Here is a 25,592-nt window from a genome sequence, read left to right as displayed (position 1 = left end):
TCACATACACGAAAACAAATCCACCCTCCCTTAAACCAATGCAAAAAAAAAAAACATACATACTGTAAAAATTCGCCTCTTTACAGTAAGCTCCCGCTAGATCAATAATGATGGATGGGGCTCTTTGTGTGGCTAATCATCATGTCCTCCTCGGTTCACAGCCACGCGACACGGCGTCTGTGGCTAGCCCCGGGCCACGTCGGCACATCGGGCAGTCAATCAAATCGCAGCTTAAAAATAACAGTTTGTTAGCAACATTGATTTAACACTTAGAGCGTGTCCTTATTACCTTGTAATTACGCCCAGTGTTGACGTAGGGCCATTGCACAACAGCCTCCCTCCAACACTCCTAGCCTCTGTTCAGGGAAATTTATGGGCCTTAGTTTTATTACGGCCATTTTATGTCTGTGTTACCCACTTCGGAACCTGCGAAGGTTTGAGTTGCAGCCAAGGGGCCTGTATTTCATTTGTCGAGGTCAGGGTTCCCAGGAATCCCCTGTTAGGAATCCCCTGACGCACCAGAGAGAGCTGTCCCTTAAAGCTCATTAAAACAAACGCCGCCACGTCCGGTCCTAATCATGTAATTCACGCCATTCGCGTGGGGGAGGCGACACAAGGTTACGCTGAATGGGACACGGCTGAAACAGACAGGAAGGAATCACCTCTAAATTTATTACAATGAGGTCCTCACGTTGAATCCATTAAGAGAGTGTTAGAATGCCCTGTTGTGGTGTGTGGCGTTCCTGTGAGGACTGGGGGAAAGGGCTCCAGAAAAGGAGAGTAATCGGAGTCATTACAGCCCTGTGGCAGACAGTACAACCCAGGAGTGGTCTGGTACGCTAAACATTATCTAAACCAGCCATACTAACACTATACAACCCGAAAACAGCTAAGGGTAATGTCTTCCAGACCCACCCCCAAATCAGATACAGAGCAGGTACGGGGGATCGTCAAGTTTTATGAGAAAGGAAATAGGTTGTTCTAACATTAACCTCTAAAATATGTGCATGTCTCCACAGCAGAGGGGATCCCTGTGTTCAGTTCAGGGCTATTTAACATTGACCAGAGAAATCAGCGTAGAATATCAACATAGGTATAATAATGTCTTTCAATTCTCATTTTAAAGGATCACGGAATGAGCATGAGGCGAGGCAGTTTGGTAGACGTTCCTGTTTAGAGGCCAAAAGTAGCGCAAAACATCTCAGAAGCCGCTGGTCTAAACATGCATTGAAAAGTGTTCAACTACTACATAAGCAACTTCTCTTCTTAATCATATTACCCGTTTGAATAATGGAACCAAACCACATTAGACGCTTGAATAATGCAACAAGTCTTGGGCATGTGCAGACAACGTTTTTTTTTTCTTCTTCCTCATCTGTAAGCGTCATTACATTTTAGCTCCAAGACAAAAGTACTACTTTGCTAACAGTATGTCTTCATCAAGTACATTTTAAGCTATCAAAAGGGAACGAACACCAGGCTACCAGTCTCAAGGGTTTAGGGCCTACCGTACAACATTCCAAAGTAGTTGAAATGTTACTATCATCAGCGTTAAGCTGATGTGGACTAAAGAGAATTGTGAATGAAGGGTGGGTCTATAATGGAAGCCAGGTCACATTAAAAACAAAAAAAAATCTATAAAACAAAACAGGTGTCAAATATAAGGAAGATGTTTATAGATTTCAACTGTTAAAAAACGTTGACCTGCTGTTGCTGTTTCTACTTTAGGGCCCTCAAATTCAACTCTGGATCTTAAAGCCAGTTACAATTATTAGCATAATAATGGTGAAAATGCGGTCTGTTTTTTCAGGGGGGTTAAAAGGTAGGGTTAATATATGCCCCTTCATATGGAAGAGTTCGTCTTTTTGATAGGATACCCTTGATGAAGCCAGGCTGTTAGCAACACTGTTTTTCTCTTGAGGCCACCTAATGTAAATTGTACCCTGCATACAGGAAAAAAATAAACCCTTAAATTGCCTGCACATGCTTGTGTATTGTTTCATTATTATTGAGGATAATGTGGGCTGGTTGCATTATTTAATAGTGTAATAAACTATTTTTCTGAATAAAATGTGCTTGTATAGTCTGTGTGCATCGCCTATTGGCAGTGCTAGTGGCTATTGTGATATTTAACATAAATTCGAGCTGCGGACCAAAAACGTCTTGTTGGCAGCCAGAACGAAAGGAGGTAATGTGAATTAAAATGTTTATTTACAGGCTGTGTCATTTCAAATTCAGTCCCAATATCTACTGAATGTGAAACAGGCCTAATAAGAGTTCATTAGCTATACCACTGGAAGACAGCAAATTATTTTTAACTCTTCTTAACATGTCAAATGGTACTCCTTGTACGCAAGAATGAGGACACTGTATATGACACACAAATCCAAGCCTTCCAATATAGCTTCAATCTGCGAACAAGGTCCTGAAAAGCTTAGAGGGCGGTGGTGCCCAAATTACAACATTGATTTCCACTAGAGTGGCTGTTACCAGTAGACCGAATGTTACTACACAATGGCCATAAAACACAGGGAAATAGATTGTAGGGAAAGAGCTGAGATGCAGGATGCTTCACTCGCAGTTTGTGTACAACACAGGTTTCGCATGGCTGCTCTATCAATTAACCCCCATGATACAGATAAAGACTCGGTAATGAACCACAATTCCATTACTGAACCTCTGATGGGCATTTTTCCCCCCACTGGCCCAAAAGTCACAGTAAATGGTTGGAGTTGTACTACAAAAGGTGTCACAAAGAAGAGATTGAAGCGTTATTTGGAAAACATTCAAATAGAATAAATGGTAACGTGTTATTTTAAGAGTCTCAAAAGAAAGATCATCCACTTTCAGTAAACTTTTAAAAACATATCCACCAACACTAACCCTAATACTATCCACCAACACTAACCCTAACACTATCCACCAACACTAACCCTAATACTATCCACCAACACTAACCCTAATACTATCCACCAACACTAACCCTAATACTATCCACCAACACTAACCCTAATACTATCCACCAACACTAACCCTTATACTAAACCTTCTTCTAAACCTAACTGTTTCCCCGAACCTAAGCAAGCAATTGCTTATGAACAGATGGTAAAACTATCAACAAACATTCAAGAAACTATCCATAGAACATCCACAGATGGAAATTGGGATTTGCTAAATAAAGTGCGATCGAATGCTAATTATGTAGTGTGTTCATAGTGTATGAAGTTATGACTGGCCATTGTTGACACTGACCTTACTGATGACGTAGATGAGGTCCCCTCTCTGGAAGGCCAGCTCATCCGTCTCGTCGGCCTCACAGTCCCACAGGCCCTGGTAGTAGTTGGCAAAGTCTATGGAACACATTGGGCAGAAACACACACCACTCTTACCTACAGTCTCGACGTGAACTTAAAGTAACACTTTGAATGACTTTAGCAGTGGGTATTCAGAGTTGGAGTCTTTTTTCTGTGGCATCGCCTTTGAGTCATTATCCAATGCAGATTTTAAAACCCTGGTAATTGTAAAAATATAATCATCCAGAGATCACACTGTACATACACTGGTTAAACTGGGGGCAGGGTCGCCAGAGGGCAGGGTTACCAGGGGGCGGGGTTACCAGGGGGTGGGGTTACCAGGGGTCAGGTTTACCACGAGGCAGAGTTACTAGGGGAGAGAGACCAATCAAGGTTGGAGTTCACTGAAGGTTTTTACACTACTGTGTTTATATTACAAGAACAACACTATTCAGACTACGATTGTAATAAAAACAATTGTTTTCTTGGAACCTAGGGTGTATGCACTGCCACAGTCTTATTCTTAATTTTTTTTCGGTTGAATAAATATTGCGTGACTAAGTATTTATTCTTATTATTGCAATTGCAACAACTAGCAAAATAAAATACTAAATTGTCCATATATACCCCACAGAGCAAGGTGAGAATTGACATATTGTCAACTAATTACATTTGTCAATCCCCGTGGGTAAACAGCTTGGAAAGGGCATTTTTTATGGGGGTGTCCCTCGAAATGGATCCTCATAACTTTAGGACGTCAGAGTAAAACATTTGGATCTAAACATATCCCTGTCTACCAGATGTGGTAGCGCTGAAGAAAACAACATCCCATACAGATATACCTTACCTCTGAGGCAACTATACAGAAAATAGGAAGGGAAATGGCCACAATCAGACAGATTTCAGTGTTCCGTCTAGAAATAAAAGATAGCATAGTGCAATATTTAAATACTCTCACTGCTGCTGGATCCCATCACTTTTACACCCTAAAGGAGGAGAATTTAAAAAAGGTTTTATATATGACATTTTGCATTGCAGAACTCCACCTTTGTCTGATCTGTCCAGAGGCCATTGTTCTGGTTGCTACTCAGGTGTTGTCTGGCAAACGTCAGTTGTTTCTTGATTATTATTATACATTTTTTTAGAGATGAGGCTTTTTCCTTCCTGACATCCTATCCTCTTTCTGACAGTTGACTCATCCACTTCAACGTTGATTTTGGCAAGAGGCCATTAGATCCCTTGATGTAATCTTGGGTTCTGGACTTTTCACCATTTGTTGATGATCCATTGGACAGTGAAATTATGTACTTTGAATTGATTGGACGTGGCTTTGTAACTCTTCCCAGACTCATGGGCATTAATAGTATTTCTTCTGTGGGTCTCAGATAGGTCTTTTGATGTGTTGCCAAATATCTACATGTTAATATCATGTCAAGATGTTGACCTTTATGAAATGCTGATGTTAAAAGAGCTTTATAAAATGTATTTGATAGATTAATACCCTGATCGCTAATTCTCCTTACCTAAATAAAAGTCATACTTACTGTAGACACAGCGCCTTTAGAACAGCAGCTTGCTAATACTAATATCACATTTCCTTTTTTCACTCATCGATCTGGTGTTAACAGAAATGGTCGACTAAGGCAGACAAAGAGAGCTGTTGAAGAAACTTTCATGCAAACGTTGAAAGGTTGTGCTTTTTTGTACTTTCTCCCATTTTACAAGGGTTCATGCATTTTGCGAGTGGAATTCTGAATACATACCTGATTTTGCACTCTGCTCACTAACATCCTCAAAAGATTCTGCAAAGTCACTATCTGCAAAACAGGTGGAAAACAACATTTCAATAAGACATTTCAAACACTTCAAAAAACGTATCCCATGGACTTTCTGTGGAGCTGTGTTGTTATATGCTGGGAGACGCCCTGTCTTCCCAACATCTCCCTTACACCTTCGACATCACAATGCACTCACACTCAGCAAACAGGACAATAGCCAGAACACACCTTCTAATGGTACCCATCAGTGGCCCTGACTAACATGGATATGCTCCGACCACCATCCAGTGAGTTTTGGATGTTTACCATGTAGGATACCACTGTCACCTGTCATCCACTGAGCTCATTCTGAATCTTATAAAGCAAACATCTATAGGGGACCACTCAATCTCCTCAGCCTTGTAGAGAGGTAGATGTCACAGTTACATTACAGTCGTGCCCCCTCGTGTTCTGAGAGGTGACAGCGATATCCCTCCTCTCTGTCGGCACATCCATCATAACGGTGTCGGTCTGACAGTAACGCCACCAGCCAGCAACCCTACACACCCCCCCAGACAGACCTACCCTTCCAGGAACAGCAGGGTGCAGACACCCCCACCCCTCACAGACGAACGGCTGCGTGCAGGACACACGCACACACACACACACAAACACTCGAACACGCATGCGGCTGAGCGCTGTACCTACTGCATCAACCAAAAGTCACATTTTACGTGGTAATGATGGCAACGGGATCAAATATTTTTTCTTTTGAAAAGGGAAAAGGTTTGCAATGTATGTAATCAATATACTGAGTTTAGCACGTTGATTACATAACTCTGAGGTGGACCAAAGTAAAAGATTGATAGGTGATAGGTTCAGAAAGTGAAAGAAAGAGACCGTTATCCGATACACCATCTGTGGTCAGGGGCTGTACCCATCCCAGATGGCCTTCCATACCGAAAAGACAGTTGGCAAGACACCCCCCCCCCAACACACACAATGATTTCTGCAAAGAGGAAATGGAATCTTGATGTATCTTAAATGGAGTGATGGACGATGACACTAAGAAGTCACCCCATTGGTCATTCTGAGGGTCCTGTTAGCCACCCACCTGCTGTGGGACACCCCAGTATTCCCTCTGTGACAGGCGCCAGACCCCAGACTCTCGGATTAGCATAACGTGATTTATCGTGAATAATTAGAGTAACACTGATGCACATCCAAGGGCTTAGGGGTGTGTACAGTATGTGTGTGTCTGTGTGTGTGTGGGGGTGTCTGTGTGTGTGTGTGTGTACAGTATGTGTGTGTGTGTGTCCTCATACCTGGGAGCTTCTCATAGATATCGTCCTCTTCCTCCTCCTCTTCTTTATCCTCCCCGTCCTGCCTCCTGGACCTCCAGTTTTCCTGGACACCCCGAGAGGCTTTGTCACGGACCGGGCCAGCAGTGGGCCGAGAGCTGGTCACCCCCTCAATATCATCATAGGTCTCCTCTCCTTCTTCCTCCTCCTCTTCCTCATCGTCATCAAAGGGGATGAAGCTGGAACTCAGATCTGCGTTGCACACAAACATGGTGTCAGACTCTTAATGTGTAAAAAAGCAGTGGTTTGGAACTGACTTTTATGAGGAAGTCGTGTTCGGATCTCCAACTCTCCCAAAACCACTGTATTTTTGCAGTAAGATAGGGCCGTAGACACAATTGAATGTGACGCGATTTGTGGAGCGAGAAAAACATATGAATGAAAGGATGTGTGAGACAGTTAGCTGTTTGGATGGACATTAGTGTACGTCGTTGATGAAAAGTCGGACTGGGGGGGAAAGAAAAACAGTCAGCAAACACGTGAAAAACCTTAGCCTCCAACTCCATATATATCTGCGTTTTTGTTTAGTAGTAAACTGGGGGCAAGGCAGATGACGGGGTGTCTGTTACTTCCCGCAAATCAGCCCATTTTAGAGTGGCCAGTGCGTCCCGCCTCTCTAAGACGAAGCGGCGCTGTAATTGCTGGCGACTGGGCACTGTAACACAGAGTATCAGGTCCTCCGCGATACACCATAGGCCAGGCAGAAATCAATGCCGCTGGAGGATAACCAGAAAGTCTCACAATCAATTTCCCGTAAGAGGGAAATCGGCAGGGTGGAGGTGGGGGGAGGAGCATGTGACGTGGCCAATGAGGAGGTTCGGAAGGCCGCTGATTGGTCATTTTGTGGATGGATATATTTGGAAATTGGATATAAATGTTTGCCCTTTCGGGCCAGAAAGTCAGTGAGGCAATAGCAGTCAATCAGAGGACAGACAAACTTTAACAATCACCACAATATCCGTTCTCTGCTACTCTGTCTGTTACTATAGGAGGTCTAGTCTCTGCATGGTTAAATAACACTCTCCAAGTCGGTGCCGTCTAACCTATATAAGCACATCAAGTGCAGTCAATGATCCTTCTAATGCATATATTATGATAAAACCATTCCTAAAACAATAACTTTTTGATTAAAATGGCCTCAAATGTAAATGTGGAATTCTTTCTTTACTTTTTTTAAAGCTATAGTTTGTTGTGGTATCTAAATATACTTGGCTTGAGTCAAATACTGAGAAGGGTCCTCAGATGAACATCTCACCAGGCCATTCCACTTCTTATCACACTGCTCACGCAACTGCCAGCTATTCACTAGCACATACATGTGGAAAAGGAGAGCGCACTCCTCCTGAGTACATGCTTCCAACACATGGCCACGCATTTATGCATTAAGCATTGTTTTAGCATTAAACATTGCTCACATAGATTCACACATTCATTCAAGTTCCAGGCCACGTAGACAGGCCTAAGACTCCTAGACATAACGAGTGCAGCGAAAAACAACGGGCAGGTTATTGTTTTCATATCACACTGAAATGTCCGACTTACCCTTCAGGACGAAGTTGATCTGGTCCACCCATTCCTTGGCCTCTCGCGGACTGCTAGCAGTGAACTGGGGGTGACAGACGCCGTCAAGAATTGTGCAGATTAGGTCACACAGCCGTCACTCAATTCCATCGCAATGAGTCGTTTGTACGGCGCCCACCTGATAGGTTCGCTTGCCAGGGGCGGTCATTTCAAAGCAGGCATTCTTCTTGGAGTCTTTACGTAGGTTGGCCACCAGCTCGGCACTGTAGCCGTTGATGTAGAACGAGCCCTTCTGCTGCTTGTCTAAATGACAGATAGTATTCCTTCAATCCTTTCACAGACATAGAAGTTCCATGCAGGAATGTACGTGCCTGGATACATTGTGCGACAGCGTCAGAAGGGACTTCAGACCAACCTTTCTCACTCCCAAAGTAGTAGAATATGGTGTTATTGAGGACACACCATCGCCTTTGCCATTCTAAGCTGAAGAAGCTGTGATCTACGTGGAAAACATAATTAAAACTAAAAATATGTTTTGCTTTCCATTCATTTGTGAATGAGCACCCAACATTCCATATTTACATAATACAGTGTACAGTACCACGTCGTTTCTTCTCCAGGTAGCCTTGTTTCAAGATGTTACTGAGATCCTGGGCTGCCACCACTTCCATCTCATCAAAATCTGTGGATGATCACAAGTAGAATACATATAAGTTACTACAGCTTGATCCAACACAATACTACAGCTTGATCCAACACAATACTACAGCTTGATCCAACACAATAATACAGCTTGATCCAACACAATACTACAGCTTGATCCAACACAATACTACAGCTTGATCCAACACAATAATACAGCTTGATCCAACCCTATACTACAGATTGATCCAACACAATACTACAGCTTGATCCAACACAATAATACAGCTTGATCCAACACAATACTACAGCTTGATCCAACACAATAATACAGCTTGATCCAACACAATAATACAGCTTGATCCAACACAATAATACAGCTTGATCCAACACTATACTACAGCTTGATCCAACACTATACTACAGATTGATCCAACACAATACTACAGCTTGATCCAACACAATAATACAGCTTGATCCAACACAATAATACAGCTTGATCCAACACAATACTACAGCTTGATCCAACACAATAATACAGCTTTGGGGAAACTGAGATCAATAGATTTACAGCACTCCTACCACACATCTGCATCTGCTGCAATATCAATGGGATGAATACAATCGGTAGCACTCCTTGGTCGGAAACTTCAGTCCAACATTGACTCAGTACCAAATAGGTTTTTCAGTGTGTGCTATTAACGGGCCAGATCAGACAGAGCTACAGTAATACCATGTTAAACATGAAGCTAGGTAAAACAAGGCCATTGCAATATATGGAATTCAACCACGGCGCCTGTCTCCCTGAACACACAGTAACCTGGCAAAATAAAGATCAGTCATCGGTCACCTGGCTTTTGGCCAAGTTACCAAGGAAGGGGGTCGGGGGAAACAAGTGGCCCCTTTTGGACTGGCCAGCAGGAGCCATTTAAGTGACCTTTTGATTCACACCAGTGATTCCAAACACAGTAGATGCGCACCCCGTCTTTAGCGGTCAACTAGTCCAAATGTCAGTGGCGATCTGCGCCTGTTCTCTCACCATAGGCAAATTAACCTGGTCCACATCGCAATGAACGAGGAGCCACATTCAAGCGTCCTGCCTCCGTATAAGGAACACAGTGGAGTCGTGTGACGCGCCCCTCTCGTGTCTGACACGGTAGCGCCGCACCGTCGGCTGTGACGCGCGGGGCCTACTGACGGATGAGGAAGTCACTGGCGGCCAGGTAGGAGCGAGGCCCCGGATACCTCACGGCGCAAACAGACCCACATATCACTGTGCTTTGTGGGCCACTGACTGGTGTCGCTATAAATACGCCGCAGACTGTTTTGTCAAGGAGAACCTGATTCAGTCTATCACCACAAAAGCCTGGTCGTTAGGCTCGCCCGCCTCATCCATCCAGAGGTCCGGGCTTGATTCCCTGTCGTGGCACCTCCCCCCCCCCCCCCCCCCCACCCGTCATTTATTTTAAAGGTCATGTTGACTTAATAGTTGAGGTGGGATGAAGTCAAGAGAGGGACGATAAATCTGCTTGAATTAGTAAACATCAGAGCCATGGCTTCTCACCCTGACCATGCCTTATGGTGTAAAACAAAGGGATTTGATACAAAATATTGGATCGGTCAAGAAATGGCTGGCACGAACTGAGGACCAAATATATCAGTAATGAACTTGCTTGGGGAGTTAGAATGACTCTTGCATGGTTCAGGGTTCTACCACAGGGAAGCACTGGAAACGTACAGTTAATAAACTGTACATCCAGAAATCCTACTTTAGACCCCAACCATCTACAGTATATGACCCTGATGGGCCCAGAGCACAAGCAATACCTGTTCTTATGACAATACTCAACATATTTAACAGTGAAGGACGAACTACACTAGGTTTGAGACAAAAGTTGACTACATCCATTAAAGCATGTATGATTTACAAAACCCTTAATACAGAATCCAAAATGTTTCAATTAGGATTTATCTTGGAAGCCAGACACATATAAGCAATGAGATGATCGTTTCCCCCAAAATGAAGAGTACCAGCTAATGAAGGCTCCATCCAGATCCCAGATGGAGGCTGTTCTTCTATCAATCGCAAATTGCTTTATCAATTATTCAGTGCCATGCATGCATCTACTTCATTTTCCCTGTTCTAATTAGTGTCATTCATATCATTTATATATTTTTTTATGAATTAAACAAATACACACCCACAAAAATCCCAATGTAACCCCCAAACCAAAGTTCCCTATGATGCATGGGATCTGCCAGACCTATGTCATGGCTAGTCTTCGTCATTTGACGGTTCCCTCCTCAGTCGCAGCATGGTGTTTGGAGCTCAGCAGTTGATCCTACCAAAGAAATGCTTGATTTCTGTGATAATGACCAGAGGGAGTTAATGTATTCTCCCATTAAAATCCACTTTAGTTATGCTGCAAGTCAATCCGAGGCCGGCTCAAGAGTGAATCAAAATGAAGGCAGTGGAAGATGGGAGGGTGAGGACATTATATGATATCTATAACGATGTTATGAAAACAAGAGCCCCCCCCCCCCCCCACCACCACCACTCGTCTCATTGGTCTACAAACAAACAAAAACAACAACCTCTACCCATCTGCATGAGGCATGGTTAATGCCCTGTTGTAGGCACAGGAAGCGAGATCACACGTAGCGAGGGCAACGACGCCAGAGACAGGGAGATTTACACTGAGTCATACGAAAACCCGGAGGTGTCGTAGCCTGATGCGCAGGGGGTTGTCCAGGCTCAGCGTGTCGCCTCAATATGAAACATTATCCTGGGTTGAATCACTCTACCTGGTGGGCTGTGCAGTATGCAGCCATCAACCGCCCGGGGGGGGGGGGTGCAATTGTCTCTTTATTCGGTTTGAGGTGAGCCAGGTGGGTTGGCAGGGTGGGTGAATTGACACCTCTTACAGCAGATGGACCGGGGACCGGCGACCGGGGACATGAACCAGACCGCTTCTCCTTAGTACAGTCCTCCGATCCGCGGCCACTGGCCTCCGCCCTGGTGTCTTTTTCTGAGAAAGAGAGAGCCGGGGAGACTGAATGGAGTCCTAGTGGAGAAACCACAGGGCCGACACCTGACCTCTGGATGAACCCTGCTGATGAGGTGAACCAGAAGGCAGAGGGAGCCCTGGGGCCGGTGTGGGAGGGAGGCTGCGATCCTCTCCGACGCCGTCCTTGATTAGGAAAAAGGATCCTCTCTGAGCGCCCCTGACCCGGCCTGGGCGCTCCATCTGCGCACAGCTCGGGCTAAATGGAGACATTTCTCCTCATTACCGTTAGGGAGCGTTCCCCGTGTACATCCCTCCACAAAGTCACTGTTGGGAGGAAGGGCCTGGGAGACAAAGGGACACAGAGGTTAAAGGGCAAATGCCGTCCCTGCCCCCCCACTCCAGCCACTGATCTGATTGTGATTCCAGTGATACGCAGAGCGTGTATAGATTCGATCTCATGGCGCATCAGAGCAAAGGCGTACATTTGCAGCGGTCAGAAATGTATTGTAGGCTGTGTTGAATGTGTGATAAAAAACAGGGTTCAGGAAATACTTAGAAGGACAGGAATCTTTGCGTCGGTGTGAAGACGCGCTTCACTTGCTTTTCTGTGTTTCCGTTGCCCTGCAATGCTTTTTGGCTTTCACATTTCCTGTAGCAGTGTTCTGGGGCAGAGAGAGACATCTTACGGCGATGTGACACTGGTTTCCCCTGGGCACCGTTAAGAAGCAATAACAGTGTCCTAAATTCCCTGGCACCGATTTGCAACCACAATTCAAATATTTAGCTGCGAATAAAAGTATCCTTGAATCACAGGGGATGACTTACATGTGCCTTACTGACACATAGAAACAGGATATTTTCCCTGAGTGTAGGAGCACGGTACAGAAAGCATTGAACACAGCAATAGCTCAATGAGCTCGGCTCTGGGAAAGATGACATGGACAGATCGGCTGTGTATCTCCTCTCTAAATTACCAATTTGTGGAATTTAACAAATTACATGTAAAGTGACTTCGTGTATATATACACACACACATACACGATTGCAAGATTCAACACTCTGGAAATATACTATAAATATGTTTCATATTATACTGTAAAATTGTACATGAAAATCTTAGAAAAGGTTTAGATAAATAAAATCCTTTGTGATTATTAGAAAATTTTTAACCACAAATGTGCCGTGGCAATTATGTAAAACCAGGGCATTATTCTGCTCTATACAAATACCAAATAAACCAAAGAAAATTTTACATTTCGATGGTTGCATTTTTTACTAATTTCAGGGAAACCATTACTTAAAATGTGGACTTATGAATCAAATGCATAATTTGAAATAAAATTAATTGGCTGCAAATGTTAGATCTGAATCACAAATCAAAAATTTCCGTTTGTAAGTAGATTGCTGTAATGGCAAAATACTATTTGAATACAGGCATTTTATTATAATTAAAAAGTGAGAAAAGAACATCAAGGCCTATCCTCTGTCAAAGATATGTCAATCACTCCCTACACAATCTGTCTACCAAAAAAGCTGAAACAGAACGGAACCTATGAGCACATTCTAACATCAAATACGTTTTCAGGCAAACAAAATAACACAGATAAAATTAGAATATTGCTGTTGATTATTCGTACATCGTAATAGGCTCCATAAATGTTTTATGGGTTATAAAATACGACTATATCTTACACATAGGCTAATACAATACATGCTTTACTGCAAAAACCATCAAGGCATTTTTCATCAGTGTGTAAAATAACGGAGCATACTGTACATGAGGACAATAAACATGAATATGAAACAAAATTATATACTGAATTTAAAATATGAATGGCAGTGTGGCAGTAACTGAGAAAAAAGGCTGTTTGTATAGAATGACCCAGGCTCTGTCACACACTGTTGCCTATTCATTTTTTTTTTTTTACATTTTAGCCCCGCAAAAATTATTTCTATTTAAATGTAACTTCAATAAACATAATGTCTAAATAATGTTGACAGTTCAATCTATAGGCCTAAATTTACATAGGCTGGTCTCAATAATTATTATGTACACATTTTCCATGAGCTTCGTTCAGAGGAAACATGATGCCAGTACAAATCTGTATATATATATTTTGTTTTCAAAAGACTGAGGGGCACATCTGCATTTTGATAAACTACCAAACTCAGGACGAATCATCACATTACTAAAATCAGTAGAACAATCAAATACAAAGCACTGTGTTGTTCCAGGTTCAAGTGTGTTCTTTTCCACTCACAGTGATCCTACACTCTTTCCGTGAGATAAGGCTGAACAATAAAGGCTACAATAAATCCTGGGAGATCATTTCCATTGTAGATAAGCAATCTGCTCGCCAAGTGCAGGCACGTGGTTCCACACAGACGCACCTCTGTCATGCTAGCACACAGATCGGCTCAACGGAGGTGTCCCTGTCTGCTTCCTCCTTGGACTCCTCAAATAACTCCACCAAGGCAGGCTAATGACCTCAGAGATCTACGTTACAGTCACAATCAAACACACCAATCCCAGAGGCCCTGGGAGCCGTCGTGTCACTGTCTGTGTAAAGGGCCAACACATCTCTCTAATCTCCATTTATTTCCCTAGGAAATCAGCTGGCCACCTGGACTTGCCGTCGAAACTTCATTCATCTCCAGAAATGGATTCCGGCGAAGAACAAAATCTAATTCTCATTTGCAAGGCAGGAGGGAGAAGCAAGAGAGTGAATGCAGGAGGTACCTGGGAAGCTTAACCTCTAGGTGAACCCGGCGCATCTCATAGTTGGGCTATTTGTCTGTGACATTGAAAGCTAACGGGGAGATCAGAACCATCCTGCCGAGGCTCTCACCCTCCATGCTGTCTGTGTCGACTGATCCACACCCACACTGCCCTGTTTTCTCTTGTGTGCTTTACCCATGACCTACACCACAAAAGCAGTGAAACAAAAGGACGTTTGGCTGAAAGCTGAAACGAAACAGTCCTTTTTTACAAGAGGTGCCGGAAAACAACATGGCAGATCTTGAAGTGGTGCGCGAGGTGATGTGAGTGATGGTTGCCCCTCGGTTAAAGACATCCAAATCCGCCCTTCAAGCACTCCTCTCTGCTCGCCAGGCAGCATGAGTTAGAGAGAGAAAGAGAGAGAGAGAGTGTGTTTGAGATTAATAGTCTAAACAGGGAGAGAGGGAACAGAGGGAGAGAAAGGACTATCAGCATTTGCAGCAGCACAGTGGCCCCGGGGGGATAGTATGAACTTTTGAACCCCGGATCGCAGGGCCAGCATGTTGCCCAAGCCCGTTCCAGGCTTCTAATGCGCCACTGGACGACAGCCGACGAAGGGAGCGAGGAACGAGGGAGCGTTCGGGGAGGGAGGAAATAGGAACACGGTCGTTTAACGTGCCCTGCGCATTCTCCAAATGAAGAGTCTGAGTGTCGTGAAATCTGTGCCCCGATGAACACTGGGAAATTAATCTCCCAGCAGCTCTTTTTTCTGATGGGCGGCTCAAGTAAAAAAGAAACTTTAAAGTCTAAAGAACGGTGGAGCTAACAAGTTCCATTGGTGGCCAGGTCGGTATTCTAGACAATATTCCTCTAGACGGGTTGGTGGCTGTCAGAGGTTGACAAGCCAAGAGGCCAGGGTTCAGACATTCACTGAACAGACAACTTATCCTCTCCAAGGTTTTCAGAGATCTGTTTCTTACAGAAGAACTGAGCAACAGTATTGAGGTTTAACAGCTTTCTCTACTAAAACCACATACGACACAGAGGCCATAAAAGGTCTGTTCTTTATTTTTGCCTGTGTTAGCCACAAAACATCCTCGTCAATGTCAGTTTGTCCTCAACCGCACAGTTACAATGGAGTTGAAAGTACACCTTTCAAGTAACTCCTTCCAAACTAAATTATACTAATCAAAATGCAATTTTACGCTAGCCCACACTTTGGAAATTACAATTCTATATCTACATTGTAATGAACCAATTTAAGAAAAATGGGATACAACAGACCCAAAATGACTATTTCAAGTCATAAAGTGGTTATCTGGCCTTTTTCCTATTGGCCATAATTGGTGCCGGAAATAGCGTTGGCAAAGTCGGAGCCGGAGCTGGCAGCCCATTGTCCCTCATATCTGTCCCATTCTGCAAAGGGAACTGACACAACTGCCAACTCCACCTGCACTCTCTGATACGACGCCGCATCTCTGCCTCGCCCTGCTTCTAATGAAAATAGCTTTTTCACAACTGAGACATGTCCATCAATAGATCGTATCAATCAGACGGATCAATAAACAGACACTAATCTGGTGAGATCGGTTTGAGAGATGGCGTTTGGCTTGAACTGGTCACGCAGGAGTATGCCTTCAGTTCTATGGTGTAGGCGAATGATAATGTTATACGTTTGATCACTAAATGTTCGGTCCACACCTTTTCTCCAGAACTGAACAAACACAGGCGACCCAAAATATTGGACCAAAACATAATGGCCAGAGAAACATTGTGGTAACAGAGATTTATCCAAAATCCAATATTTTCAGACGGCTCCTGACATAACGTTATTCCTGCAATAATGTCATCTTCACGGCTACCCCCTGAATCAAACGATTTTGACCACAACTTGACCACAACTTGACCAAAACGGCACGCTGAGACTCAGGCCACTCGGACCTCAGTCTTCTGCTTCCTTCCACATCCCAGAGTCTTCCTCCGGCCAGGGGGGGTGGCGATGGTGGGTGGGTGGGGGGTGGGGGTTGTCGTTAACCAGACAGAGGCTGCCGGGGTGGGGCCGCAGGCACGTTCGGGGTCAGCCGCGTGGTCGACGGGTGAAACGCAGTTCACATTACCATGCAGACACGCAGGCCAACAATGGAGCGTCCATCTGTTCCTGTCAGCCATTACAAATCTGGTGTCAGCCAGTCCACTGGAGACAACAAGCCGGGCCATTTAGGGAGACAATGCACTGAGCTGTGTTTCAGCGCCTACATCCAATACACTTACACAACACTCAGGTTAGGAAGCAGGAAAATAGAGGCGGTCAATTCCCCTGTCAAATAGCTAGTAAGTGTCAATGACCTCCTCTACATAGGAGACACAGCACCTGAACCCGCTGTGCAGGTTTTCAGACTTCCTTAGCTACCACTGTTCTTTTTACGTTTGCCCAGTTGTTTTAAGATATAACTTATCGTTTTACATTTTAGGGTTTTGCAATGCCACAAGGCTAAAATGCAGACTAAAACCCAGGGATGCTTACTGAGATAAAGGTTAATCTATTGGGCTTTTCTGGTTTGGTTGACTGGAAGGGCTTTACTGTAAGAATCTGACACGGATATCCAGCTCCTGTAATTTAACCGTGAATAAATGTTCTACCTAAAATGCCATTCGTTCCGTTGGCTCATAACTTCATAATTTTCACACATACCCTCTTCCTTTGAAACAGAGAAAGCTGAGAAAGCCATATCTGTCATTTACTTGGGTAGTGGACAGACAGTGAACTATAAACTCCAGACGCCCTTTTGGTGAGGACACAGGTCATTCAGGAAGCAAAGGGGTTAAGCAAATGAGGAAAAAGCATGGGCATGCTTAACCTCCTTGCATTTGTTACACAATGGTTTGTCTTCATATTATATTATGATACACAATAATAATAATTTGGAAATATATGTTGTAACATTCACAAATTGGAATGGCCAGTGTTCATGTAGAAAGTTCCAGAAGCTGATAGCAATCATCTACGCCACCCACTGAGAGCCTGGCACACTGTCCACTTCTGAATTACCAGTCAACTTTTACCATGTCTAATGGAACAACAGAGGTAGAGGGATAGAGGGAGAGAGGGATAGAGGGAGAGAGGGAGAGAGATCGGAGGGTGAGAGAGAGGAAAGAGTGAAGAGCCATAAAGGAAAGAGGGAGGGAGGGAGGGAGGGAGGGAGGGAGGGAGGGAGGGAGGGAGGGAGGGAGGGAGGGAGGGAGGGAGGGAGGGAGGGAGGGAGGGAGGGAGGGAGGGAGGGAGGGGAGAGACTGATAAATGGAGAGAAATGGAACACACATGGCCCCTAAGGTACAGTGTTGTATTTCAGATTGAGTTGGGAAAGGACAGGGTAAGGGTTAATCAATCACCTCATTAGCCCGGAGCTACAGGCGTAGCACACTGTGTGGGCTGATCTAAGACTGACTGGCACCTCTGGCCTGCCCCGATACACACGGACGGATATAGCCAGGGCTCCTACAGACCGTCCATTCCCACCACTAGGGAGAGCTCTTGGTCACTGATCAGGTCTGCGTGAAAAGAAACCCAACTTCACCCTGGCTCTCCCACCAGCACCTCAGCTGCGCCACAAGAGGGCAAGCTGTCACTGGACACCCCTTCTGTCCTGACATGTTCCAGGTAAAGTGCACAACAAGGCTCCCTATGTTCCCCCTTACAGATGTGAAACATTCTCTTAAAATTAACTGTTTTTCATCTACATTATCCAGAGTGATGCGTTCGGGTTAGTTTGTTCACCTTAGGTAAAAAGGTACGATCACAGTGGTAGTAAGTTGTATGATCACAGCGGTAGTAAGTGGTATGATCACAGTGGTAGTAAGTGATATGATCACAGTGGTAGTAAGTGGTATGATCAATGTGGTAGTAAGTGGTATGATCACAGCAGTAGTAAGTGGTATGATCACAGCGGTAGTAAATGGTATGATCACAGTGGTAGTAAGTGGTATGATCAATGTGGTAGTAAGTGGTACGATCATAGTGGTAGTATGTGGTATGATCACAGCAGTAGTAAGTGGTATGATCACAGCGGTAGTAAGTGGTATGATCACAGCAGTAGTAAGTGGTATGATCACAGTGGTAGTAAGGGGTATGATCACTGTGGTAGTAAGTGGTATGATCACAGCGGTAGTAAGGGGTATGATCACTGTGGTAGTAAGTGGTATGATCATAGTGGTAGTAAGTGGTATGATCATAGTGGTAGTAAGTGGTATGATCATAGTGGTAGTAAGTGGTATGATCATAGTGGTAGTAAGTGGTATGATCATAGTGGTAGTAAGTGGTATGATCACAGCGGTTGTAAGTGGTATGATCACAGTGGTAGTTAGTGGTATGATCATAGTGGTAGTTAGTGGTATGATCATAGTGGTAGTAAGTGGTATGATCATAGTGGTAGTAAGTGGTATGATCATAGTAGTAGTAAGTGGTATGATCATAGTAGTAGTAAGTGGTATGATCACAGCGGTTGTAAGTGGTATTATCACAGTGGTAGTTAGTGGTATGATCATAGTGGTAGTGAGGGGTACGATCAATGTGGTAGTAAGTGGTAAAATCACAGTGGTTGTAAGTGGTACCCAACAGTGGTACATTTCTCAATCCAGCAGCTGTCAGTGTAGCCAATGCAAAGTTAAGTGCAAGCAATATTGCACAAAAGGCATTTCTGGGCAACCTGCTAGTTTTCCATCAACAATAAAAAATAAAAAGACATCTTACATGGCACAATTCACATTTGGAGGCAGATTAAGGTGCATTTTGAATTTAGACCACTGACACTCCTGCTCCTGTTAGCAAGGAACTCCTCATTCACCCCTTCTAACCTAGATAATGCTTTCATTGGAGGGGAGGGTTGGGGGATTGACACCATACATGATATGCACTTGGATACGACCTTTGCCTCTTTTGATCAACTGAGGGAAGGTTAGGACCTCTGTTAAGAATACAATACATACAGTATCTATAACATCAGCAAAATTAGACAATGTAAGTAAACACATCTTTGATAATTGTTCAAAAATGTGGCCAATATCAAAGCAAACGTATATCCAGTCCAGATGATACATTTTAGACAATCAGCCTGCTAATATTGAATATTTTAAAGCAAAATGGGCGGAGGAACGAGTCTCTGGAACTCAATGCACATTGAGGTAATATACCAGACATACCAACTTTTATCTTATTTGGAGGAGTTGGCACTGTAATTCCATTCGAAATCCCAGCCATTATGGGGCTATATGGGTATAATATACGGTCTGTTTTTATGTTTTTGACATCCCATACCATCAGACCACCCCACGTGGCAAAATTCAACATTTTAAATAAAAATGTCAACCCACAGCAGCATCAACAGGTTACAACAACAGGTTGTTCTCCTTGCTCCCCTCACTGGCAGCAAATTGTGTTTACCCCATTTTGTGAATACAAATACTCACATATTTTGATGTTGAACTTTAAGTAGCATTGCCCATTCTAGGAAGGAATTGTGTTTGAACAGGGGCAGGGTGAACATAAACCGTCTACAGTTACAAGGAAAGGTTAGTGTACCCTCCTGAATTACCTGCATACCGGCATAAATGGCTCCAAAAATACAGTCTGAACACCATCCACATCCATAGCAATAGATGAATACACAAAACAAAGAACCATTTAACAAAGATTACACAAAAATAACAAAGAACACACACATTCCACAAAGAACACTTTTAGATGCTGTCACTGAACCCACTGGATAAACAGCATAGACTGGATGATGTCTGGTAACTCGTGGAACCTCAAGCAAAAATCTTAAGCAAATGTTTTCTGTAGTTGTGGATCAGACCTGCACAACGGTAAGCTATTTTGGACCAATCCTCATTCCAGAACTGTTTCAGTTCATTGATCATTAAGGGACGTCTTGCATGAAAAGCTTCAATATGCCACAGCTTTTCAAAAGGCGTGGCAATCCAAAATGCACATGTTCTCCTGTGTTAGTAATTCTGCTGTAGATTTGCGTTTGTCTTCAGGGTCATCGTTGCGCTGACTGTTACCATGATATTCTCCTACAGAATTTAATGACCCAGGTTTGAATCCATTGCTCCCTCAACGATGGCAAGTCACCCAGACACTGAGGCAGCAAAGCAACCCGAGACAATGATTCACCGTGCTTCGTGGTTGCTCTGAGGTGTATGTGATGTTATACAGTATGTTTACAAATAGCATTGTGCCCTTCCACCAAAAAGTTCCATTTCCGTCTCGTCTGTCCATGTAACATTGTTCGAGTGGTGTTGTGGGACAGCCGGGTGGTTTTTGACAAACCTGAGACAAACAGCAATTGTTTTTTTAGAGAACAATGGTTTCCTCAGTGCCTATATGCCTATACATTTTACTCTTGTTTCGTGTCCTGTTGTGGACTTATTGACACAGCTGTTGAAAAGTGTTGAAGATTGTTGTGACGCTGCCTTGCCGTGATCTTTGCTGAAGCACCCCTCCCAGGAGAATGACAGCAGCAGCTCAGAACTTCCTCCATTTGTAGAGAATCTGACTGTGGACTGGTGGAGGCCCAATTCTTCACAAATCCTTTTCTTGCTTTTGTCATAGCATTATTAGTCTCAACAACTCTTTTCCTGTGGTCTGCTAATATTAATTCTGAACGGGCCATATTCCACCTCAACAGATGTCTGTTTTGAGGGGCAGACTTCGCTGGAGACCCAATTTTTTTAAATATATGATAGGGCACTTTTAACCCAAGATGTCATCTCATTGACTGGAACACCTTACATCTATTAACCAGTTAGAAGAAAGTAATTAGAGGTTCATATACTATTTCTAACCTTTAAGGGCCATGATATGATCGACCTACAGTTTCAATGTTTGTATCTATTGTCATGTCTTCGATGAAGCGCAGACTGCATTCTAGGAGCCATTCATGCAGGTATACAGGTAATTCAGAGGGTTTCACCAAGTCTTTCTCGCAACTTGTAGCCAGCATTAGCGTTGGCCACCTACCAAGCGTTACCAAACAACAAATTGGAATTCGTAACATATTCCCGATCTATGGCAGATCCCCGACATACTGTACGAATACTACACACCAGGTGGAAATGAACCTCATACTAACGGAGACAGACAGACATACTGAAGGTTTAGTATAGTCCACGTTGAATGTTTACTCACACTCAGGGGAGCCGTCGTCCTGGTAGTCGGAGGCCACTGACAGGTCATCTGATGGGGCAGAGCGGCCCAGACTGGAGCTACGGTTATCATCTGAACTGTCCTCCTGCCTGAACTCAGCTGAAAGGGCAATAACACAGCATAAGGTTTGGGATGCCATGGCGAGGGCCATCGACAGCACACAGGAAATGCCCTGATACAATCAAAGGCAGAGGAGTTTATGTGATCACGTCTCCCCTCCTGACAGGCAACAGGTTTAGGTCCGCCTATAAAAAAAAACCTTTGCGCTTACTTTGGATTAAAACAACATTGTTGTGTCACATCTACAGCTCTGCCAGTGGGATTAGATGCATGAATGTTTCTCAACACGGCCTAAGTTACATCTCAATTATGGACTCAACCATTTCTGTGGTGTAAAGAATGCAGTCACTTACATATGAAGGGAAACACCTCAGGATTCCTGTGGAACGAAAGAAAGCAGAACGATATTTTTGAATGCATATTAATTATAACCGGTACACTGTAGGTGTTAAGGTTCTTCAGGGACTTACAGCAGACCGAGTGCAGGGGAAAGAACCCCCATTATTTTTGGATCCAGGATGAGGCACTCCAGCCTGCTTGTTGCCACTGGCCCATGAAGTGGTGCCTCGGTGTGAGCGATCTCACTAGCAATTATTTTTAGATCAGGCGTGGGCGGTGGAAGGGGACTCTAACCTGAGGTTGAACGTTCGTGAAATCCAGACCAGAAAAACACTGCTAGCGAGACGTCTCGCTCCGGGGCACCCCTTCCAGGCCATGACCAGACCTTAGTGGCCTCATACTGGATCAAACCAAAAATAACGCTTTGTCTTTAAGTTGGGCTTTTTCAGTTCCTGCACAGTTCCCTTACAGTTTAGTGAATTACATCAAACACCTTACTTTGGCTTCCTGCTACATAGACCACAACCACATCTCTCGCAAATGAGTGCAAACACAAGCATGCAGAAGGGAGAAAGCAAAAGGCTTGTAATCTGGTGAACATAACTACAGGAATTTCTAATAATTTCTTCTCATGCGCATCAAATTAACACAGATCTTCCTGTCAATAACAACACACCGTAAAATCTGCTACAAATCATATTGAAGGGGCACATGCTGTTTCTTATGGATTCAGCGTATAGGGAGGTCAAAGGGGTTAACTGGGGAACAGCACATCCAGTCTAGTGTGTCGTGTCTACCTGTTGTGGCACACCCTGAAGTTATTGAGTAAGATGTCCCGTGTTTCTCTGGCATGTTTACTGAGGTTCTCATCTTGAAGGATCTCTGACACGAACAGCGCACAGTCTGAAAGACAAGTGAGGAGAGTCACATCTTTACAGGAATGCATATACAGTCAACTCAATATGTACTGGCACCCTTCATTAAAAGCGTATGCAGAAAATAATTTTTTGGGCCATACATATTTTGGGCCATACACACACACACGCACACGTCCATATACTTTTTTTCCAATGCAATAATTTCTCAAACACAAAACATTTTTCTAACTTTGAAACTTGGGTTAAAAGTTACTGACACACCTGCAGAATATTTAAAGTAAAAACAAACCAAGTTGCGTCTTTTATGAAATTCTATGCTTTTTAGTTGGTCTCAGTTTCCAGGAACTGAATTGATACCTTTCATCTGTTTCTGTTTCCCCGGGTTATAAATATGAAGTGGTACGTATGTAAAATCCAGCCAATGTACCACTTAATGTTTTGTGTTTCAGAAATGATTGTGTTAAAATGACAGAATACTGCTCCCCCTTATGTTTGAGCCCAAAATATGATTCCATTGTTTGTTGTAATTTATTCATTTCTCAAAAGGCGCCAATACTTCTTGAGTTGACGGTAAAAGATGTGAGAACATCAAAAGATGACATAGGAAACATCCTGAGAGGACTTATAAATATGTCATGTAGCCATTCAGGATCATTGGTGTTTCATTATCGGTAGAGCATCAAAATAAAATGTACAAATATATTAAAAATGTTAACATCTTCAGTTCAAATTCCCTTATGGCGCAGTTATAAACTCTTTTTCAAGTTGAACTACAATGCCTGATCCAATTTCTTGATTCCCAACACTTTTAGATTATATAAGACATTTGACAAATGCAAATATTTGTCAGAGAGGGCAAGTCAGGTTGCTCTGTAGTAGGCCCATATGCAAATCTAAGACACCAGCGTCCATGTTTTGGAACATTGACAGTTACTCTATAGAGTGAACAAAAGGGAAGTCTATTAGGGAAATATATAAAAAAACTGACAGTCAAATTATTTTCAATAATATTTTCACTGCTTCTCATGAATACCATAGTATGTGAAATACGGTGAAGCACGAGTAAAGTAATCCATTGACCTACTGTGAATAATAGGGATAGTTATGGGCAAGATAAGGTTTAATAAAAAAATCACTGACTACCAAAGGAAACCATAGTAATGGAAACACTCATGTGCAGTGCCTTAAAGGTTTTAGCTATTCAAAATAATCCATATGTGTGTGTATGGTTATGTTATATCTTTCCAAAGGAAATACTCTTCTTATAAACAATGATAAACAAGAAGCTCATTAAGTATATCTGTGTAACATCTCCATTAAGCATATGATTTAGTATTACATCTTCATGATAATATTCATGTATTAAATAGACAACCGCTTATAACAAACAATAAAAATATAACACTACCTTTCAAAAGCCTCCTAACATCATCAGAGACTGTCCCCATCCTCCTTTCAAAGTTCTACCGGAATTTTCTATTTTAAGTTTGATGAGGTAAATATGAGCAGTATCCTACTCCTGTCAAAGTTTAAGGCATCTGTGTAGACCTGGCCCTTATCACATTGTGAGATCTCATTGCTTACAATGACAGCCTGTGGATGATCACATACTATAGTCACACTGCAACTTTGCCCTTTTGTTCTCCAACGTAAACTGTTTCCGTGCATGCATCTAGATTTGCAAAAATGGGGCGGAGCATCAAGTGACTAAAACCTTCTTCTGAATGCTGTTCTCGGGAGTGATACCACACTAGTTCATGTTAAGTACTATTCACACACTACCTGTTGCTGTCAAATGTAGGGGGTACTTAATTAAATTGTTCTATTATTGTTCTCATTTGATAAAACAACAAAAATCGCAGACCTGCTTTCTGTATCATTGTCTGTTACTTCATGATTTAGATTTTCATAACCATTTGAAACATAATTTTTTTTTTTACAATGTATTACATTACAATTTTTCACCCAATCTATTGACAAAGCACCAACATTTTTTATAGCGAGTACCTAAGACACACTTCTAGCAAGAGCATGTAATGCAAAGGATTAAACGTCTAGCATGAATCTAAGGTGTGCCATTGTAATGTAAAGCAATTGTCCAGTCTGACAACAGACCTACCAAGTACCATCACCACCCCTTGTGCCAGCCCATTGGAGATCCACTGTATTAACATTTTAGGTGGGTGAAACAGTCTCTAGTTCAGCATTGCGCAGCAGTTTCCTGCCCCATCAAGTGACACAGAGGTACCCTTTGTTGGGCTAGACACTACCTGAAGGTGGCACCAGTTGCGTCGCTGAGTCTTTCCATGACACACAGGTGCTGGTCATAAAATTTGAATATCATCAAAAAGTTGATTTATTTCAGTAATTCCATTCAAAAAGTGAAACTTGTATTTTATATTCATTAATTACACACAGACTGATATATTTCAAATGTTTAATTGTTTTAATTGTCATGATTATAACTGACAACTAATGAAAATCCCAAATTCAGTATCTCTGAAAATTTTAATATTACTGAAGACCAATACAAAAAAAGGATTTTTAGAAATGTTGGCCAACTGAAAAGTATGAACATGAAAAGTATGAGCATGTACAGCACTCATTACTTAGTTGGGGCTGCTTTTGCCTGAATTACTGCAGCAATGCGGCGTGGCATGGAGTCGATCAGTCTGTGGCACTGCTCAGGTGTTATGAGAGGCCAGGTTGCTCTGATAGTGGCCTTCAGCTCTTCTGCATTGTTGGGTCTGGCGTACCGCATCTTCCTCTTCACAATACCCCATAGATTTTCTATAGGGTTAAGGTCAGGCGAG

At 43.0% G+C, this 25,592-nt stretch overlaps 1 protein-coding gene across 2 annotated transcripts in view; it reads right to left on the bottom strand.

Annotated features, from left to right (window-relative positions):
• The window catches only part of skap1 (src kinase associated phosphoprotein 1), a 37,884-nt gene that overhangs the window by 7,460 nt on the left and 4,832 nt on the right, over positions 1–25,592 (bottom strand). The window contains exons 1-11 of one of the 2 annotated variants that reach the window (XM_010866091.4): positions 24,188–24,422; positions 22,699–22,804; positions 21,916–21,941; positions 21,485–21,601; positions 8,534–8,614; positions 8,348–8,431; positions 8,111–8,235; positions 7,954–8,017; positions 6,376–6,603; positions 5,057–5,110; positions 3,253–3,350 (exon numbers count right to left, since the gene is read on the bottom strand). In XM_010866091.4, coding sequence (XP_010864393.1) covers positions 3,253–3,350; positions 5,057–5,110; positions 6,376–6,603; positions 7,954–8,017; positions 8,111–8,235; positions 8,348–8,431; positions 8,534–8,614; positions 21,485–21,601; positions 21,916–21,941; positions 22,699–22,804; positions 24,188–24,227 — 1,023 coding nt within the window. In that variant the 5' untranslated portion in view covers positions 24,228–24,422. Of the gene's footprint in view, positions 1–3,252; positions 3,351–5,056; positions 5,111–6,375; positions 6,604–7,953; positions 8,018–8,110; positions 8,236–8,347; positions 8,432–8,533; positions 8,615–21,484; positions 21,602–21,915; positions 21,942–22,698; positions 22,805–24,187; positions 24,423–25,592 lie in introns of those variants that run through there. The other variant, XM_020046512.2, reaches the window with a different exon arrangement.

This window comes from Esox lucius, chromosome 5, assembly GCF_011004845.1.
Source record: "Esox lucius isolate fEsoLuc1 chromosome 5, fEsoLuc1.pri, whole genome shotgun sequence".
In the NCBI taxonomy this organism is placed as follows: Eukaryota; Metazoa; Chordata; class Actinopteri; order Esociformes; family Esocidae; genus Esox; species Esox lucius.
Note: the sequence above shows the minus strand (reverse complement) of the source record. Positions and strands in the feature narration are given on the sequence as shown.